At 43.0% G+C, this 20896-nt stretch overlaps 1 protein-coding gene across 2 annotated transcripts; it reads right to left on the reverse strand.

The window, feature by feature from the left end:
* Positions 1-1965: 1965 nt before the first annotated feature.
* MYL1 (myosin light chain 1) lies at positions 1966-20570 on the reverse strand. 2 transcript variants are annotated; one of them, XM_065672739.1, is made up of 7 exons: positions 20451-20570; positions 9333-9360; positions 6042-6185; positions 4292-4465; positions 3724-3801; positions 3145-3197; positions 1966-2283 (listed from the first exon to the last, which is right to left on the reverse strand). In XM_065672739.1, exons 1-6 carry the CDS (start codon positions 20568-20570, stop codon positions 3169-3171), a joined length of 573 nt encoding a protein of 190 aa, XP_065528811.1. In that variant the 3' UTR covers positions 1966-2283; positions 3145-3168. The 2 variants fall into 2 exon arrangements, with proteins under 2 accessions (XP_065528811.1, XP_065528812.1); XM_065672740.1 differs by lacking the exons at positions 9333-9360; positions 20451-20570 and adding exons at positions 9610-9634; positions 10427-10487.
* Between the last annotated feature and the right edge of the window lie 326 nt (positions 20571-20896).

Consider the following 20896-nt stretch of genomic DNA (forward strand, 5'->3'; position numbering starts at 1 on the left):
ACTGAATTAATTAAAATCACACCAAAATGTTTTTGTCTTGTAAGATCATGAACGGGTTTTTTTTCAGGTATTTGTCTCTGTCTAAACTTGGGATCTTTTAAAATTGCTAAAACCTTTAAATAGCGTAAAAAATCTATTCCTTGTGAAGCTCTGTGAAATACTTTGAGACATTTTAATGGGAAAGGAGTATTCTCTTTGTTTTCATCTGGTTTATCTGTCAAAATGATTTCTGGTTTAATTTTTGAGAGTAGAGTGTACGTGATGTTACCTTAATTCCTTGCAATTATCGTTCAGAGAGATATTGTCAGGTTGATGATGTCTCATCATCCAGTTCCAACCCCCTGCCATGAGCAGGGACACCTTCCACTAGAGCAGGGTGCTCCAAGCCCCTGTGTCCAACCTGGCCTTGAACACTGCCAGAGATGGGGCAGCCACAGCTTCTCTGGGCATCCTGTGCCAGTGCCTCAGCACCCTCACAGGGAAGAGCTTCTTCCTTATATCCAACCTGAACTTCTCCTGTTTCAGTCTGAATATATTACCCCTGAATGTAAGCTTTTACAGGTGGGTGGCTTAACAACCTGTATACTTCTGCAGTGGTGAGGAATCATCCCATTTTGCTTGTGCTAAGGGTTTGGGCCCCAAATAGTTTGGAAATTAGTGAAACTTATGATTTCAGCAAGGAAAATACAGTGGAAATTTCAGCCTTTCCTTTAGGGCTGTGTCCAGTCTCAGATTAGGCTGGTTCTGTGACTTCATGGCAATGCAGTGTGACAGAGCAGTGTAAAAAGAAGGCTGACAGCATATATGGTGAGATGTTTTGAGTTTTGTTTGTTTGCTTTCCCAGCAACTGAGATCTGGTGTGTGTGTGTGTGTGTGTGTGTGTGTGTGTAGGCAATATGTTGAGGAACAGCAGGGTGTCTAGCAGTCCCCTGAGAAACACCCTATAAATAACTTGCTTTAATGTGTCTCTCACTTATTTTGGCTGCCTTTTTAGGATGAGGTTAAATAACAACTTCTATCAAGTGTTACCCAATATGCATGTGGCAGCCGTAAGCCCCTGTAAACTACCTGCTGGCATAAGGCTTTGGGCAGATATAATTCAGAGATTCATTTAGCCCTTGCTACCAGCATGGTGAGGGTTTAAATGAGAGGTGGTTTGGGGAAGTCTCAGGAAAGCTGCTGTTTGAATGGCTGCAGTTTGCTGTGGTGGCAGCCACCCTGCTGCACCTGCTGGAACTTGAATTATGGTTATCCCATGCATAGTAAGTTCAGGTGAAATTGGAATGCAGTAGAATTGACACTCGAATGGGGATTAAGGCAGTTTCAGGAACGCTTAAGGAAAAGAGAGGAGCTACATTTAGGGTTAGGGTGTGTAGGTAATGATTTCCCTGAGTGATAGCTATTCCCCTGTCACTGGAGAAGAGGCAGTTGGACTCCTCGTGCCATGGGCACAGGGAGTGATGGCCCCAGGGCTGGTTTCCAGATAGAGCCCTTTGGGGTGGTTGGCAACTCTGACTGCTTTTTCTAGTTGTCCATAAAGCTGTAAACAGACACAGTAGCTAGGATCCTTTCCTAGTAGTGCTGTGGGCCTGCTGTTACAGCATTTTGGAGGATGTTTTGTTGGGAAACCCAAAAAAATCTCTTCCATGGGCCACCCTGGCTGGTTCTGGGTCTTGCCTGGTGCACAGGGTGCCACCCTGGGAGCTGTTATGACGCCAGCTACCAGGTCTCCTTCTCCTAAAACTTTAAATGCTGACGGAGGGGTGGTAGTTCCCAAATTAGTCCTCTTCCCAGTCCCCAAAGAAAACACTTTTCATTCAGATTAAGTAGAGTGACCTGGAGATGTCTGTCTTTTCCTTTTTCCCTTTTTTTTGATAAAACTTTATTTTGTGAAATACAATATACAGAGAAAACAAATCAGGTCCTGAGTGCATTTGAGCAGCTTTAGAAGAAAAAAGGTACTTTATAGCCACAAAATGACCACAGGGATTTATTGATGCTTTATTTTTTCCAAAAGATTCCATTGTTTCAATGCAAACAACATGGAAAGAGATGCTCAGGCTGGATGGATCCTGAATGGCAGCTTGCCTTGGTGAAAGTTCATGTTTTTAAAATGAAGGTGTATGACCCAGAGGTGATACCTGTGGATGCACAGGTGAAACTGGTGGGGTTGGAGGCATATATTATCCAGTTCTATTCAGTTTCCATGTTGGTGGTGACAGACTGAGCACAAATTTCAGGCAGATCTCAAGTGCCTTCTTGTCTTCCTGAATCTGGCTTGTTCTGGGAAGGAATGGGAGAGTTGGACTTGAAGCTGGCTGAAGAAACACTTGCAAAATGACAAACTGAGTCCTTGATTTCTGTTTTGAGATGTTTGTTGCTTCATACGAGAGTCGGCAATGTATCTTGTCTTGAGATAGAATAACTAATAGGTCAAATAAGACCACACAGACATTTTAAAGATGGCTGCTGGGTTTTACTTTGGACAAAATAGCAGCATATCAAGGTTGTGTGAGGGTTTCTGTTTAGGTGTTTTTTCCCTCCTGCTTGTAGAACAACTGGTAAATGATTGGACTTTTGAAGCCCTCTTTTGGCTATTGATTGTACCTATTAAAATACTCTTTCAGATGATTGTTGAAGAGCTGTTCTGAGTAGTTCACACAAGTATCCAGGCTACATAATTTGTTACAGATTTCTGTAACATTATCAGAAGCTGTTGCTTTGATTTACTTTAGAAAACCAAGCAAACCACAAAATCTCAAGGTACTTATAGGATAAATATCTCAGGCTGTCAGTTTGCACAGCTCAAACTCTGATTTTTTTATGATGACAAGATCTAGGGTGGTATTTAAGCGTGAGCATTTCCATGCTTGTGAATAAACTGAGCATTTCTTTTTATAGTTTGAGTATGTTTGAAAAACCCACTAAACACAGTTTCCAACCACTTACAGAGCTGTGAACAAGACCTAGGGATCTGCACGCCTGTTTTCTTTGCTCTTAGAGAACAGTCTCATTTCCTTCTATTTGGGCTATTGGGGAGAAGGTGTCATGTTGGTTTTGTAACTTATACTCGGCCATGGGCATGTAGAAGGCTTTAAGCGTAACAAACGGAGCAGGTTAAGTGTGCAAATGAGAAGAACATACCATGCGGCATCTGAGGAAGTCCACTTAGACAGACAAGATGTGCTTTACAAATGCTGTGGGGAAAATACAGATATGCTAGTTAGAAGGAGCAGCAAATGTTAATTTGGGAAATACCTTTAAAAATAACGCTGTTCCTGAGCTGATGGCATTAAAAACACATGTTCCTGATCATATTTGACCCAACAATGTGACAGAAAGTTCTAAGGGTAGTGTTTATTGTAAAAACATATTCTCTTCCTGTTTCAGTGTGGTAAGACTAAATCTATGATGAATAGAGCACTTTTTCTAAGCATTAGGTATAAGGTTGGTTCCAGTCACTGCAACTGCTTTACAGAAGGTCAGAGAGTTTAGAGGTACAGTGTTGATGAAAGTAGCCTTCTTTGTGACTGAATCTAGTCCTTTGAGTGGTGTGACTGCAGGCTAAGCATGTTGTAACAGTCATTTCCACGCATAAGCCTTTCAACCTAACTCGGCTGTAGTTGTGTATATTTGCCTGAGAAGCTAAAAGCAAACTGCAATGACGCTCTGTGAGAGAAAGAAGAAATGTAGGATGAGAGGGTGTTGAGCTCTTGCACCTACCCTCGTAGTTGATGCAGCCGTTGGAGTCTTCCTGACCTTTCATGAGTTCATCTACTTCCTCTTCTGTCATCCTCTCACCTGGAGAGTTGAGAGACCTCTGTTAATTCTTCCACAGACAACTGAAACCTACAGGTTTTCCAGAGGCTTTCCTTATTTCCTGAGTTAGTATCAAAAAAACGTATACATGAACTGAGTGTTAGTAGTTTTAACTTTCAGTAGCAGTTTTACATATGCATATAGACACAGGCATTCCAATTATTCCTCCAGAGTAAAGGAATTATGCAGCAAATCCTCTACCTTTGTCCACGTGTGTTATGTCCCTTAGGTATAGAGACTTTTCTCCCTATTCTTTATATAATGAGCACTCAGTACTTCCTCTGAAGCCTTTTCCTTTGGGCTTTCTACTGGGTTTTGTGTTTGCTTTCTTTATGGGTTACCAGTTAGGAAACTCAGTTTTGTTTGGCTTTGTAGTGTCCTACCTCTCCAAACTGGTTAGAACATCCTTTCTCCCTCACACCATCTAACAGAAGCAGTTTTTAAAGTGCTTGTAGAGAAGATAATCCCTTACCCAGAGTAGCCAGTACGTGACGAAGCTCAGCCCCCATGACTGTGCCATTGCCTTCCTTGTCGAAGACACGCAGACCTTCAACGAAGTCTTCATAGGTACCCTGTTCCTTGTTGTTAGCAGCTGCTTGCAACATGGGCAGGAACTCCTCAAAAGTGATTTTCTTGGCATTCATCTCTGGAAAGAAAGCATTAGTTGCTACATGCTAGACACTTCTAGTGTGTTCTTTTGGCATATTTGCCCTGAAATGTGGGAGAGCCGCCCACCTCATTTGCACACCTCTTTCTGTCCTTTAGTCTTTGCCTGGGGATTTGGCAGTTCCTTTGCAAAACCTGCATTCTCTCTTATGGGATTTAGTTTTCACATCCATCTGCTTTTTCACGTACTTGCTCCAGTGCTCTTCTCATATAACTTTGTATGCTTACACGGACATTGTATTTCTCTTTCAGAAATGAAACTAGCTGGCTGAGTTGATCTTTGAAAGGATTTTATGAATGGGGGAACTACAGAATACAATAAACCAGAAATCTTGAGCCCAAACAGTGGGGGAAAAAGTAGAGAGTGGGGTGGACAATTGAGATGAGCCCCTGAGGTTGCTGGCATGTTAGTGACCTCTTCAAGGCCTCTTGGATGTGGTAGCAAAGACTATTAGCATAAGAGCATAGAGACTATTAGCATAAACTAATTGAAAATATGAATGTCCAGTAGGGGTGGTGTCCAGATTTACTACTGACATGTTCAGTGTGGTGGTTTCAAGACTTGCAAGCCCAGTGCATCTAACCCCTTTGTTCTTAAGAGCCGGAAGCTGTCCATGGTGAGGCCTTCCCCAAAGGCTTTTTATTGGAGCAAGGCTGTCAAATAAAACGATCTCTATTTTTCTCTTTTTAATTTTTATTTTCTTTCTCCTGGATCTTTGCAAAGATCAGCCTTCATCTGGGCAGCAATGGAATATAATAGGTGGAAATATGCAAGAGATTTTTGAATATACAGTTGTTACAGGAACCATTTTGCTGCTCAGCTACATCAAAATCACTGACAGTTATTGCTGTAGTCACCTAAAGTGTTGTCATGGTCTCACCTCTGTGTTAGTCCTCTGTTCAGTGCTTCCTGCTTTTGCTAATGCTTAACTCAGTGCTTCTGAATGGTTCCTCAGAGCTGCCTTTACTAGGCCTGAGGTTTTGATATAATTTAGCCTATCTTAGTGTAGTTCAGCATGATTGAAATCAGGAATCACTTGCACTAAGTCCTTGTTAGGAGGCAACCAGAGTTTTTTACCATTTCTTTTGTCTCTAAGAGAGGAGAGGAGAAATGGAAAATGACTGCTATATATATGGCCAGCGTATGCCTCAGCATGCCCTGGTTTGTGTGAGCTTTGAGCAGACCACCTCAGCAAGCAGAAATTTATGGATGGGTTTCCAGTTTCAGGACATGTCTTGGCTCATGCAGAAGATCCTGCATTAGAAGCATGTGAAGAATCTCAGCTATTGGAAATGGACTTAGCAAGGGCTGGGGCATAAATGGACCTTGTGCACCTACATCAGGTTGGCACCAAAATGGTCCCTACAGGGACTTCTGTACATCTGAAGGAGGTTTTCCTCCTTGTGAGCATGGACTTCAACCTCTTCAAAAGAAACTAGAGTATTTCCACTCCCTTTCAGAGCAAAAGATCTCCCTTCTGCTGTGACTGCTGATGTTGCCTAATGACAGTTTCCCAGCCCCAGGAAGGGCCCAGGAGAGACTATAGGGTACTTACCCTCTTTGCTGGGGTTCCCCAGAATCTTGTTGATCTCGGCATTTGTAGGGTTCTGCCCCAGCGCCCGGATGATATCACCAACCTGGCTCAGGGTGATCTTGGCATCACCAGTCCTGTCAAAGAGGAGGAAGGCCTCCTTGAAGTCTGCAAGGGAAGAGCAATGGTTAAACTGAGCCTGGCAGCTGCCTATTGACAAGTTGTATTGACAAAGATGTGAGCCTGTTGTCTCCTGGCACTGTTCCACCAGCTCCAGGGGAGTTAACCAAGGGAACCCTTGGCCCACAATCCCAAGAAAAACTCCTCCCCTCTGACATTTTGGTTTCACTATTTTTAAACTTTTATATCTACATTTCGTGGCTTTCCTGGCTCTAATAGCTATCAATAGCTTTCTGATTGACCCTGTGGTTATTTCAAGCATTGGGTAAGATAAGCTTTCTGCAGACACTGCCATTCAAGGGCAGGTGTCTTTGCATGACACAGCAGCAGAAGGTACCTCAGCAAAGACTGGGATTTTTCTGTCAAAGCACCTTGCGGTGCAAAACATCTGGCTGTTTTGATGAGTCCTACCTGCAGTCCCAGTATTTCAACTACACAGTGCTAATGGGAAACAAGAAGGTGGATTTCAAATGCTTCTACTTTTGTGTTCCTTTGAAGTTGCTTTACAATGGCATTTCTGCCCATGTTTATTCCCTCTCTTCTCTGCTCTTTGCAGTCCGTCCCTGCTTCTTACAGATGCACAAATACCCGGCTTTTCCAGTGGTAATACTTGTGTGGTGCCTTATTCCAGTGCATTTCCAGTATGTACACGTTGACACTGCTTCTTTCAGTGCTGCCAAGTGATCAGCCTTCACTTATTTCCCCCTTGCTGCTGACCAAGGAATTGGGGTACAAACATTTCTACTACAAAAATCAGCCCAGGCGGTTGCCTCATCGCATTGCCAGTCTTCATCTTCTGTTGCAAAGCTCCATGTTAATCACCTTACTATGTTTGTTGCTATGAATAAAGAAATATGCTTAAGGGGGGAAAAAGCCCAGGGTCCAGCTGAAAAAGCATCCTTGAGCCTCATATGTCAAGAGCATCTCAAGACTGCTGTTGATCTTTTCTGCACTACAGTATCTGACAATGCTGTGTTTTAGCTCCAAGTAAACCAAGTGAAATGTCTTTCCTGTGGTCGTGATGTGCTTCCAGTAGCTAGACAGGCTTTGTGTTTCACAGCTTGTGTAGGTAGAATGTTCTTTTTGCCTTGAGGCATGTTTAGAAGCAATAAACCACATTTCAAATCGTGTCTTCATTCATCTTGTGCTGGGGACAGGTGATGCAGAGGTATTTAGACTCTTGCTTTAGCCATCCATATACCTACCTACTGCCTTAGTGGGGGAGTTGCTGACACCAGTAAAGCTGCTGATACACAATGTTGGCCTGCTAGGCTGTAATCTAATACATCTGAAACTAATCCTCTTACTGTCTGATGTGAGAGACCTATAACCCTTTACTGTGAACCCTCTCCCCTTACAGCTTTTATTGCAGGGTATGAAATCAAGGCCTTCTGGACCTGTTTGGAGCTTCCCCTTACAATATATCAGCTTAATATCACCGCCTGCTCTAGCAGCTGAGGTCGATAGAGCTATAGTGATTTATACTGTATGGTCCCATCTTTCATTCGGTGCATTAATGACATTTAGCCAGACTGAGGTATAAAACAATGCCAGTTTGCTATTAGCAAAGCCATCAGGAGAGTTTCTCTTGTTTGTAAAGCCTGTGGAGTTTTATCTTTACTGGGTTCTGAACACTAGGAGAAAAGGCCTGATTTTATTTTTGTGTCTCAGGCATGCATTTCACTGACTTATCTTTGCTGTGGGGTTTATCTTTTTAGTTTTGAGTGGTGTGTATATGTATGTGTACATATATATATCTATTCCTAGTTTATACCTCTGCTGGAATAAGCATGTCTCAAATCCCTCTCTGAGGAGGGTACCACCCAGCTGCTGGTGCATCAGCCTGTGTGGATGAAAATAGTTATGGAGGATGGGACATCCCTTTTCCTGGGAAATTCTCCCTCTCAAATAGCTTTAATTGCTCTGCTGCTTGGATCAGTTACCCCAGCATTACAGCAGCTGGATGAACTGAAATATGTAGGGAAGCTGAACAAAGTCTTTTAATTCTGTTACAAATGCCAGCAGCTTGGAGTTGATGTCATTTTTCCATGAACTCTTCCAACCCTTTGGTAAAAGTTTTGAAATTAAAAAGTGAGGAAGAGTCCAAGTGATCTTTTTTTTGTGACCGGGAGTGTTCAGACTGCAGGAAGAGAAACATTTCCAGTCTCACTTACTGCACTATGCCTGTCCTTTATTGCTTTGATAGTGTAATCCAGAGCAGGCTGGTGTTCAGAAAGTTTAGGTCTCTCCCTTAAGACCTGCTTCTAGCTATTCCTCTCCCTCTGGATTTCTAGTAAATCCCTGTATCTTCCTTTCTAAGTACTTTGTTCACAGTGAGAAGTCTACTATTTTAGCTACTGAATTTGTGACATTTCTTTAAAACCTGTAGTATTTAATATAGCCTAAATGCATCTCTTGGAATATTTGAAACACTCCAGCATAGATTTCCAGAGCTTCAGTGGGGATTTTTGTTCATGCCACAATTTTCAGTCTCTTTCTAGCAGATTTAAAAACCATTTTGTAACTTGCTGGTGAAGCAGAGAATATAGCAAGATGCTCAAGAATTACATCATACCCACACCATGTTCGTAAATAACAGTTTACACGTCACTTATTTGCTAACTATTCCCATGTGAATGTATTCACAGTAAAGCAGCCCTTGTTCCTTCCTTCCACAACACCTTCTGGTAAAAATGACATATACGCCTCTTGCATCTTCTGTTCATGTAAAATTGCAGTGTCATTGCAGCTAGGTTAAGTTTTCAGCCCACTCCCTCCTCCTGTCCTTCATCTGCCTATTCCCACTGTGACTTCCAAATGCAAGACTTGTTGTCAGCATCCTTGTGAATGGCCAGTACAGGAGCACAACTGAAAAATGTTTAGTAGGTAAAGCTGGTAACATGGCATAAACTTCTCAGCTTAGGCAACATCTAAGCACCTAGATAAACGATATGTAAATCTACAGTCACATTCTTGTTCAGCGTAAGTCAGCACTGCTCCTCTGAAGTCAGGAGTGTGGTGATTTATAGCAGCTGAAGTCCTAGCTCATCCCTTCATAAAGGTTGAGCGTCTGAGCTTGTAGCTGCTCTCTGAACCCACATATGTGTAAAACAAATCAGCTCTCTTGTAACTTACCATCCTGTTGCTCCTTGGAGAACTCGATCTGTTGGAAGGAAATCAATCACAAAAAAATAGCTTAGGAGGGGGGGGCTGGGGGAGAACCTGTTTGTTTCCTAAAACATCCAGCTCAATCCATGAGTCATCTTCCAAAACAGCAAAAATGGGTCTCTCAGATGCGCAGAAGTAATGCAGATAGCAACAGAGCTGTTAAGGCTAGTGAATATTTAGCATTTGGTGGCCATTATATACCCCCTCCTTCCCCATGTTAAAGTTTAACTTTTATTTCACTTACCGTTAATTTGGTCAGGAGTGAAGGACTGCAGTTGGGAAGAAAAAGAGAGAAAAGAGAACTAGTACTGCTGAAAATGCACTGAGAGAAAGCAAATAGCACAGAGCAGTTGAGTGCTCACATCTGTCTTGCTTGGTCTAATGAGGCCATAGCAACCTAAGCCAGCAACTTCCCTTGTAAAAATACATCACCAGGTCTGTCTTTAAAGATTACATTAAAATCTGCATCCCAGGGCAAGCCAGAGTTGTGGCTAGAAGCAGCAAAAGTCTAAAGTCTTGTAGTTAACAAAGAAGTCACTAATCAGGTCCTTTACTGTTTTATCATAGACCCGTTTCATTAAGACTGTTTGAAGCAGTATTGCTTAACAAGCAGCTTGGTTTTTTTACATGAACATAGCAATTAAACCAATCCTTTGAAGTTTGTGTTTCAGATTACTTTTTGACAGTAAATTGTAACATAAAGTACTAAAAATTATATTTTCTTATATTAAATATTACTCTGTTCCTTTGCCACTTTAGCAGGTTGCATCTGATCTCAGAACTAAACTAAAATGCTTAGCAGACAGCAGTAGCAAATTGTAACCCTCCTGTCTGAAGCTATAGGAGCTGCACAGTTACCACTGCCTGGTGCAGAACTTGAGACTAACTGGAGAACCTTGCATAGCCCTTTAAGTTTAAGGAGGAAAGCCAAGCAAACCTAAGCTGTCTTCTGGTCTGTCCTTCCCCCCCCCCCGCCCAGAACTACCTTGAGCAAGAAGCCTGATTTACTTAGGTAAAATACACTGGCTCGCTGCTAACCATTAGCTTTCCAGTGGACCCACCATGGTTGAGTTGGAAAAGCAGAGCAGCAGACAGGCAGGAGGGATTAGCTGAGAGGTCTTGAGAGTGGTCCTGCTTTCCTGGCCTTTCTTCCCCTTATTTATCCAGTGGCACTGACGGCATTGCCTGGATTAGGTGTCAGAAGGAAGCAGTCCCTCCCCTTGGCGAGTTCTTTAGCTTTCTTAGGGCAAAGTGACAGAAGGCTCCATGTCTTGATGGACATCTGATGATGGCTATTTTTAGAAGGCTGGAGAGGGGCAGGGAGTAGCAAGCAGTAAGTTTTATTCAGGTCAGCAGTTTCTGGATCCATACTCTCAAGGGGAGGTATTCCTTGTCCAGACCTACCAAGACTTCCTTCCAGGGAAGGACTCTTATTTCTCCAATAAGCTATAAAGTCAGAGAGCAAGGAGAGTAGAAGGTGAGAGGTGCCATGTGTTTGTCCAGCTGACTGTTTTTACACATGGCTTGCAGGTTGTATTAGATGCAGCTGGATGGTCCTCATACCTTTGCTGAACTTTGCTCAAGCCCTCAGATGTTAATGCAGTGCTCAGTGTTAGATGAGTAGTGCTGCTGCTTATCTGCTCAGTGTGATCCAGTTGTTGGCATTGAACAGAATATTAACCTGTTGATGGAGGTGGTGTCCAGCTGTGAAGCTTTTCATCTGCACTGGCTGCATTGTCCTATTTTCCAAAGCTTGAACGTTTTTTAAGGCAGAATTTATCCAATTTTGGACCCAGCTGTTGCCAGAGGTTAGCAGCTGATGTGTAGAGGTACCCTGCAGAGTGCTGAGAGAGCCTGTGCTCTCTAGGACACTTCTTCTAGGGCTGAGGTTAGGCAAGGCACCAGCATGCCAGCTTCAGAGCTCACTGGTGTGGTGAGAGTAGATATTGCTGAGGTTTTTGTGATGTGGAGGCAAGGGAGAAACCGTGATAGGAGCTAAGACCCCCAAAAGCTTTGCGAACTGGGAGGATTACTATTCATGGTGGGGTGAGGAGTTGCAGAGTGAAGGGGCCATGGTAGAACTATAAATGGTGAGTTTCTAAGTAGATTCCAGGAGGTAGAGGTTGCACTTTCTTTGGTAGCAAAGACCTAGTCCCACCATGTAGCATCCTCCAAGGCCCAGGTCAAATCTCTGAATTGATGCTGTGAGACATTGTAAATAGCTTCAAAAACCTTGCCCCAAACTTCTTCCTTTTCCTGTCACCTCAGCTGGGTCAAGTGTGTCATGGAGCTGGGGTTGGAATGGTTGTGGGACAACAACACACTCCCTGTTGAAAATTGAAATCCCCTCTCTAAATTCTGTTGATTTGTTTTGTTGAGCATTCCCTGCTCCGGGTTTTCTAATGACAAAATGAAATTAGTGAGGGGCATTTTCTCCTGTAGCTCACTTCATTACCCTGAAGATAAGCATAATGTTTGTAAATGTCTCTTTGCAGTATATTGAGGGCTCTGAGAGTGAGAATCAAACCCAAGCGCTGGTTTGGTTTGGTTGTTTTTAAACCAAACAATTAAAGTGAAAATATTTAGTTGGATTTGAGACCTAAACTTCCTACCTGCTATTTTAAAAACTAAAGATACAACTGCAAAGAGCTCTCAAAGCTCAGCATTTTAGCTGGGAAACATTCTGAACCAACAGATTTAGTTGCATTTTTGAGAAATAGTTAGAAAATATGCTGAATAGGGAAAACTGCTCTACTGCCAATGTGCAAGTGTGTGTTTTCTGCTATTTGTAATCTGTTAACTTGTGGGACCAAGTATGTATTGAGAACAAAGCTTAGCTGTGACCAAGTGTGGTTGTATGGAAGAGGGGGTTGATGCTTTTGTCTGAATTGGCTAACATAGGTTAAGTTAACACAGTGCAGACCACCTGGTTAACACTGACTGGAACTCAGTGAGAAAGCTAATATGGATCTTGGCCATCAGTCCCACTGCATTAATAGAAGAACTTTCTAAAGACTTTGGCAGAGCTGAAATGTTGCCTGGGTCAGTTCAGTGTGTTGCCTTTGGTGGAATTTTCCTCCTGCCCTCAGGCTCTTGCCTCCCCAGTGCTGCTACTGGGAAATATTCCCCTGAAAACAGGATTTAAACTAAATATATATATATAAAATTAAGGAAAACTTAGAACAATTTTCTTCAATTTTTTTTTCCTTCGGGGTAATCTTTATGATTGGCTACAGCAAAACTTGTCCCAGAGGACTTCAGATGCCAAGCAGAAAATAGTTTGGGTGTGTTTGGCTTAGGCATAGAAAACTGATACCTGGATTAGCCATGTGGCTTGAATGGGCTATCAAATATGTATAGATTGAGAGAAGTCCACAGTAAACTGTGAGACTTTGGCTCAGAATTTAGATGAAATACTAATACACCACATGAGCCTTTTATGACTGAGTCTGGATAAAACCTCACAAGAGTTTTACTGGGGAGAAATATTCTAACATGGGCATGTTGCATTCACTTGAATTAAGAACCACCTTGCTTTAAGCCAATAGAGTCTGTTGGGTGCTGAAAATGCTACTTGCTTTGAGTAAGGCCACGGTATAGAAAATATTTCAGTCTTAAAAGAAACTAAAGGTAGGATTTCTTATTCTCTAAGGAGCTCTCATGGGCTTCAAGAGACAGAAAGAAGTATTCTTCAGTGATCTGATCTGTTTTAGTCTTGGCAATGGCCTCTGCATTATCAGAGAATGTGTCTTGGGGCTTCAGGGCAGATGTTGAAAGTTTAGGGAGTTTGGCTTTACAAGAAAAGAATGCACCTCCCACAGAGGAATAATGAAAGGTTGAAGGAGCTGCAACATGTGGAAAGACCACAATGACCTGGAGTTCTCTAACTTGGCTTAGCCCTTGTTTATGGGCAAAGTTATTATCCTGAAGGTTATCACCAAAGGGGGGTATATTTGGGTTGGGAGTTTTGTGATTAAGGCTTTTTGTTGTTGTGTTTTAAGAATAAGGCTTTTCCCTGTAGAATATATGACCACCTTTTAGTCATCTTGTTGCTTGATAGAAACATTTTGACCAGGTCCCAGTTATATAGGGTGGGGTGAATAGGGTTGTATGCAACTTGCTATTGACGGCTAAGCAGAAGACCCAATCCACACACATCTTTATTTCCAAATTATTACCAAAGTTCCTAATTTCCCAACAAATCACTGGTTCATGGGCCTTAGGGCCCTGACCCTTGCAACATGGTGATGTGCTCACCTATTCACCTATGAGACTAATACAGCACTGCTGAGTGACAGTCACTTTGTGCTCCCTGTAAATATGTAGGTGTCCAGCCAGGATGAAAAGCCTTGGGAAAAGATGCTGCTGGGACTTAAAGCATTCAGCTGCTCCATCCCCTTGTTACCCTTTGGGTGAATATAAAGAAGGGAATTATCTTAATATTATTTTAGAGAGTCACCGGCTATTTCAAAGTACTCTCTCTGTAGAAGAGACCAAGTACGTATCAGATCCCTTGGAAAATCAGAGAGGGGAAAATCTGAGAGTCCCCCAGGATACTCACTGTATATTTAGCTTTCTGTTCAGGACTGGTGGGATTTCTCTATTTTTGGCTGGAGATAAGGTAGGATTGTGCCTACAGCAGTTCATGTGATACCTACTCACCATTAGTGCCTGCTCCTTGATGAATACAGCTGCACATCTTTTCTAGTAGACATCACTAAGTGCAGGATTACACAGCTCTCAAAGCCCTCTGCAAAGCAGGCTGTGATTCCCCTGTCCCTCACCCCAGTTTGATAGCTCTTGTGATTGATGCCACAGATCTAAGAGAGGCTACTTCTCATTTAAGAATCAACAGCCTGATGGATTTAGCCTTATGTCTTTTATGAAGCAGAGAAATATTAGGAGCAGATATGCCCTTGAGAAAGAGAACTCTGTTTTGAGAACAGAGCTGCCTGGCAGCACAGTTGAAGAAAGAGTAAAACCAACCACCTTTAATATAGGAGAGAAAATTGCACATGCAAGATACCATAAGAAGAGTTCAAAACTCCTTGCGTTTAATGGACTTAACTGCAGATGAATTTGACCTTTTTTCTAAGCATTCCATGTAGCTTTCCAGTTTGTCTGTTTTTACAGGGTTGTTTAGTGTTGGTTTGATTTGTATCAATGTGTATCTGTGAGAGGAAACGCGAGGCTCTGGAGCCCCGCTCTCCAAGGGATTTGTTGGTTTAACGTGCCTCCCAGCGGCAGTGTTGGAGTACTAACAGTATTTAGGCTACTGCTGCTTGACATTTAAGTGCTATGTGGCAAATCAGCCCGGTGAAAGTGCTTTTTGGCAATGGGTGTAAGATGTAATAAAGCCTCAGTGACGTGGGGCGAATTTCCAGATTGGTTGTTTCATATCTCCTTACAGACAACTTCTTTCTTTACTTGTCATTGGCTAAATTAAGTCACCTTCTTGTCTTATGTAAGATGAACTTGGATATCTTGTTACTATCTGTTACAATCTCTCCCTGCTCCAAGGGGGCTTAAAACAGTGTTTTAGATATATTGGGGGGTTGTTTTGATGTATTAGTTGATAGGAGAAAGGCTCTGCCACATAACTGCTGTTAACACTTGAAATTACTCTGTGAGCTCTTGAAATGTTACTCTCTAGTTTGCTTTAAATTCCACTCTTTGCGTGAAAGTTTACTGCTCCCCAGACTCTCCAAAGCCTATAGGTAACGTTTTAAAATGCTGCCAAAGCTGTGAATTACTAAGAATGGATCTTGCAAACAATTCATTTCCAAATGATTTTTCAGGTGAGTAGACATAAAGTGTCTCCTGTATATATGGACATATATATAGTAGTATATATATAAATGGAAGGATTCCTTGTTTAGGAAGAAAAGGAGGCAAAGTTCTTCTGGAAACCTTGTAAAGAAAACTAAGTGGTGGCTGTTCAGTTTGCTTTTCCTTCTGGTTTTCAGCAGTACCTGAAGGGATGTCTTGGTATGTTGCTGAGTCTGATGTCCAGGTTGCTTGTCCTGGAATACCTTCATGCCATGCCTTGCCCATGCAGTGATTTAACAACTGCCACCAAAGCAGGTCTAGTATCAGTAGTGAGATTCATGGGGGCAAGGTGTTGGCTGGGGTGCTCTGCTCTGGGTTGAACCCTGAATGGTGCTGTACCTCAGTCATCAAAGCAGTAGCAGGAAGCTGGTCTGGATGGCATCAGATAGGCACCTTTACATTTCTTAAGGCTAAGTTGTGCTTGCCCTTGTCCCCTTCCTACCTGAAAGAGCACTTGGTACTGGTGACCTTGTGCAACAGGTATATGAGTCCTAGGGGATCCTTCTGGAGTCATTGCTGGAGCTAGATCAGGCATAATCCGAAGGTCTGAGCCAAAAAGTTCAGGGCAAAACCTGCCAGTTCCTAAGAAAGCCCTTAGCACTCTGAGCAAAGCTGCTGTTACCATTCCTGTTCTGACACCACGACTTCACATGGAGTTTGTCTGCAGTGTAATAGTGTCTTGCAGCTGCAAGTGCTCCAGCTGACATTTGCAGCCCTGCTTGCCCTCCAGCCCAGAAGGTTTCTGTCAGTGCATTTTAGTGAGTTTCTCTCTCTGGTTATATCCAATGTAATGTCTGTTCAGAGATGACCTACTTGAGTAGTGAATGTCATAAGAATTAAGGACACTTGGTGGAACACTTTCTACTGCTTTAAGAGCTCTGTATTTAGAACCAAATAATCACACAGGTTTGCTTCCATGCAGCAGGCTTCAGCATGCATCACACAGTTACACAAGGTCTTTGTAAGTCTTTACTAGTTCATAGCTTCTTATCATTTTTCCCCTAAAGATGTAGGTAGCTTATCAGCAGTAGGCCATGGAGTCCTGGCATTTTGGTCTTGTGAACACCAGCATGGGAAGCCTTGTGTAAAGGCTGAAGTAGAGGGCCTGGTGTGACACCGCATCAGGGTGCTATATGTTCAGAGCACCATGTGCAGAGAAGAAGACTAGGAGCACTGCACTCAACATCTCCAGCACCAAAACATCACAGTGCTAGGAGCCTGGGCTCGATCCAAGGATAGGTTGTGTGTGCTGGGAAAGGCCCTTAGATTTCCCATTAAACGCCCCACACACACTTAACATGTTGGTGATAGGGACAGAGTTAAACCAATTTGGGCAATATGAAATTTATCCATTTCCTACTGCCTCAATTGGAAAACCAAGCATGAGACATCTCATCCCAGTTATTGCAGACACAGACCCATAGTAATGCTGTTCATCAACTCAATGTTTCTTCTCAGCCTTATGTGGGAGAAGGAAGTTATGGCAGATAAGCTGTCTTTTGGGGAATGTCCTTGGCTACAGTTTTAAGAGAACCCCGAGAATTCTGTAGTTAAAAGGAACCATACAGTCATTTTGCTTTCAGTTGCAGTTGGTGCCTGGTGGTAACGCTCAGACACATCCATTACCCCGTTTCTTGCTTCTCAGTTGTGATTTAATCTTTAATCTTTGTATCTATTGCTTAAATCCAGGCCATGCTTGTAATAAGGAAAACTGAAGATGTAAGTTTGGTCTAGAAAGGTTCGTGCAAAGCAGATTGAGTTTTATGTTATTTCTTGAGTAGGGGAGAAAAGGGTCTTTACATCTTCATTTAAGACCAAATTCTTCTACCCTGCCATGCCTCTTCCTGTGCTTGTTGCAGTCTGAGAAAGGGCTGAGTTTAGATATTTGAATCCTTAAGTTAGGTCTTCCTGTTACTCAGTTTTATAGTCAATAGATGGTGCTCAAAAATAGAAAATCCCACACCAGCTGCTATCAGTATGAACAAATTACCAACTATTTCCTTTAATTGGGTTAAAGTGGAGAAAAAAGAACAGAAGAGGGTAAAAGACCTATCACAACTTCTGCTGGTGACAGGCAATTTGGGGTGCCTGTATTTGCAAGAACACAGCCTGAGACTTCTTAAGAGAGGAAAGAAAAAGACACCTAACTTTCAAAGTGTGCACCTCGAAAGGCCCGCAAAATCAGATTCCTTGAAGATGGAGGAGTACCATTGGAAGAATGGCTGCCCATGTTTGTAAACCACCTTCTTGTTTGTTTTGGGGAATATTATGATCTCTGCTGATTTAAAATGAGGTGCACTGGCAAATGTAAAACCCTCATTAGGCAGCTCTACCCTTGCGTGCTCCAGCTGTAACAGCTAAAAGGGGGTTGGATGTCTCCTTATAAAAGCTAACAGAGCCTTTCTGTGTGTGTGCCTGCTGTGTGACTCCCTAGATCATCCTGGTGCTGCAGCCTGGCATTCCCAGTCACCTCTCATCAGTAGCAAGCTCTGGCATGGCTGCTAATTCCTCTGCAGAGTGGAGGGGAGCCCCTTGATGCCCTTGTTCAAAGTGCTGGAGGCTCTGGCTCCACACCTGGTAGATCAGCACAAAGAGCCCCAGGACAGGATCATTCACTGAATCTCAATCAAAAGCTTAGCTTTGAGTACTCCCTGGCTCCAGAGGTTTGCTGGAGGTGGTGCTATGCCTTTTCTCATGCTGAGATTTTGGTGTTTGAACAGAAGGTTTAATTAGTGCTAATTAAGGGACTCTGCTAAGGCTCTGCTACATCTCCCAGGAAATGGCTTACAAGAAGACATTGTTCCCCTTCACTGCCTGAGTTCCCAAAGAGTGAAAAAGGATAACACAGGCTGGCTGTTTGGGACCTTGGGAGGTTGTCCAGTCCCTCCCCTGCTCTAAGGCAAGGTGGAAAGCACTATGGTTGTTCCTCATGCCTCTCAAAGAGCCCAGTACTGGAGGTGCCACAGTCTGCCTGGACAGCCCTTGACCATTGTGGGGTCTCAGGTGAGAGGAGGATCAGGGACAGAGGGGATGTGGGTTTCTGCATCACCTTGCAGCCATATGGTTGTGTAGAGCATGATTGGGTAGAGTCCCCTGCTGAAGCAGGGGAAGTCCATTCACTCCTGCAGCAGCTCTGAGGCACCCTGCTCCTTGCCTGGTAAGGGCATGATGGAGAGTGGAGGAGATACTTATAGAAAGAGATCTGGTAGTGATAAATATGTGGGGCGGGAGGCTGTGCCACCCACTGCATTGCAGAGTAGTACTGTAACCTCCATCGTGCTTCTCATGTCACAGAATGGTTTTGGTTGAAAGGGACCTTAAAGCTCATCCAGCTCCAACCCCCTGCCACGGTCAGGGACACCTTCCACTGGAACAGGTTGCTCCAAGCCCTGTCCAGCCTGTCCTTGAACTTATCTTCACTTATTCACAAATAGAAATAGTAATGCTTATGTGCTGCAGTTAGTGTTAAAAGACAAGTTTTCCCTTACAAGCCCAGTTCCCTCCCTCCCTTCCAAAGAGGGAAATATTTTGTATGATATTAGCTTTCAAAAGAAAGAGACTTCAGGGAGGCTATCTTCCCTTAGCAGTCTGACTATGACAAAACCTGTGCTACCAGGTTACATTTCCTGTCATTATAGAGAGCTGTCTGGGTAAAGGAGTGAACAGAGATGTCTCAGACTGCAGACAGCCATTTTTTTAGCTGGTAGTGTGCTATTAAACCTATTTGTGTAAAGATAGATTAGATAGGATCACTGGAGTTGAAAATTCTATTTTCTCCTAATGAGCTGGCCATAGAAAGCTATAAAATCCCATTAAATTATTTAGTAGGAAATCTAGCTTGCATTCCCTTTCATTTCTGGAGATGAGTGAAATGTGAGGTCTGATCTGATTTTCAGACGGTATTCTAAGAAACCAGTGGGCTTTTTATATAGCCTTTACTATGATCACCCAAAGTATTTCAAAGTGTCTTTTTCCCCCCTCTTGCACTTGTTTTACTTTGCCAGCAGGTTCAGCTTCTGTCTCATGGGAAGCTACAGACTATTCCAGGAAAACACTGACTACTGATTGTGAAAATTAAACTTCAAGAAAAGTCATTAAATGGGTCATAATCCTGGGACTACATGTATTAAGATACCTGAAACAGAATTCATCAAGAGATGAAAATGAGTATGTCCTATTAGGAGTCTTTGTACTCCTTCTTTTCCCCTTAATAGGCATGATTCCTTATGTAGAGTTCAGCAGATAGGTCCCAGGACCAATCAGCTTGGTAGGTAGGTGGAGAATAGCTATTTATAGTCCTACCCAGAGAAACTGGTCTGACTTCATCTCTTTAACCATTTAACCTCCTGCTTCTCTTTCCGAAGTAAAGAATTGCCCAACATGGAGGAGTTTTCTTCCAAGGGTCAAGGCAACAACCAGAGATGCAGGTTGGCATGCGGAGCTATAGACAGCATGAGATCAAATGGAAGCACAGTCAGAGGGAAAACTCCGAAAGACTCTTTGTTGCTTTCATTTTGCAGCAAATGACAAATTCTGAGCAAATCTGTAAAGGTGAGAGGAAGTCACTTCCATTCATGGCTTTCCAGCTCATGGTCTCGACCAACCAATGTTTGTTGTACAATGCAAATGAAAATAGGCAAAACTCCTAATTCATTGAATGGTTCCCTCCTCTTAAATGTTTTCTTTCTGCTTTTAAAGATAAGCCGTGCTGACCTCGAAATACATGACTAAAAGGTCATAAGGTGCTAGCAAAAATTTGAGAAGGAATTTGTGGGCAAACTGCACAACAAGATTTGGTTTTAGTACACTGCTATGGGAAAACATTGTGCTTCACATTTCAATAACCCCTTCCTGTCCTCATGCACCTTTTCTGGGGGGAAGGGGAACAGGGAATGGGGATGTTGTTGCTGTTTTTAATTTTCTTTTATATTTAGTTTTACCAAACAGGTCAGACTGATACTGATTTGGTAAAAAGTTCTAAGGGCCACACTCCAAAATACTTTGGAAATCATCAGGTTTCCCTCTTGTGTTAAATCATGCGCCATGCCTTACACCCATCAGCTACTAATACAATCAAAAGCTCAGGCAGGTCAACAACTCCATCCACTGAGGTTACTCATTCATTTCACTCCAGTCCCCAGACCGGAACCAATCACACACAATGTTTCACTGCAGGTCTCTGTTAGCTGGGACTCTGCTAGCTTTCCCCTTTGGAAGGGCTTTGGCTCCATGAGCAGCACACTTTCATCCATTTACCTTGATGCTCTTGAGGTCGATTGCGGGTTGTTTGGGTGCTGCTGGCGCGGGTGCTGGTGCTGGCGCGGGTGCTGGTGCTGGGGCTGCTGCTGGCTTCTTTACGTCCTTCTTTGGTGCCATTTTGTGTTGCTTAACCTTGAAAGTAAAGGTGCCCCCCCAAAAAACCCTGAAAAACCCTTAAAAGTGATTCCTGGGAGAGGAGCAGTGGTCAGAATGAGCTACAGCCTGTGCCCTGGAGGTGGACCCAATGTGTTAAACTCTATAAGGGCATATATATATTTCACTTAGTGCCTCGTACAGTCCTGACCCATCCAGCTGGATTGGACAGCTTGCTAATCAAGGGGGATGTCATTCCAGCTCGAGCTATAAATGGAATATAAGAGTTCAGGGCTTCATAAGATCAAGGGACTTCAGTGGCTTTTTTCCCCCCTCTTTAAAAACTCCAA

The sequence above is a fragment of the Lathamus discolor genome, chromosome 3 (genome assembly GCF_037157495.1).
Source record: "Lathamus discolor isolate bLatDis1 chromosome 3, bLatDis1.hap1, whole genome shotgun sequence".
NCBI lineage: Eukaryota > Metazoa > Chordata > Aves > Psittaciformes > Psittacidae > Lathamus > Lathamus discolor.

Coding starts and splice junctions, on each gene's coding strand:
- MYL1 (XM_065672739.1), bottom strand. CDS start 20,570: ATGGCACCAAAGAAGGACGTAAAGAAGCCAGCAGCAGCCCCAGCACCA. Junction 9,361..20,450: donor TCGACCTCAAGAGCATCAAG/GTAAATGGATGA, acceptor TCCTTCCAACAG/ATCGAGTTCTCCAAGGAGCA. Junction 3,198..3,723: donor CGGCTGCATCAACTACGAGG/GTAGGTGCAAGA, acceptor TTTTCCCCACAG/CATTTGTAAAGCACATCTTG.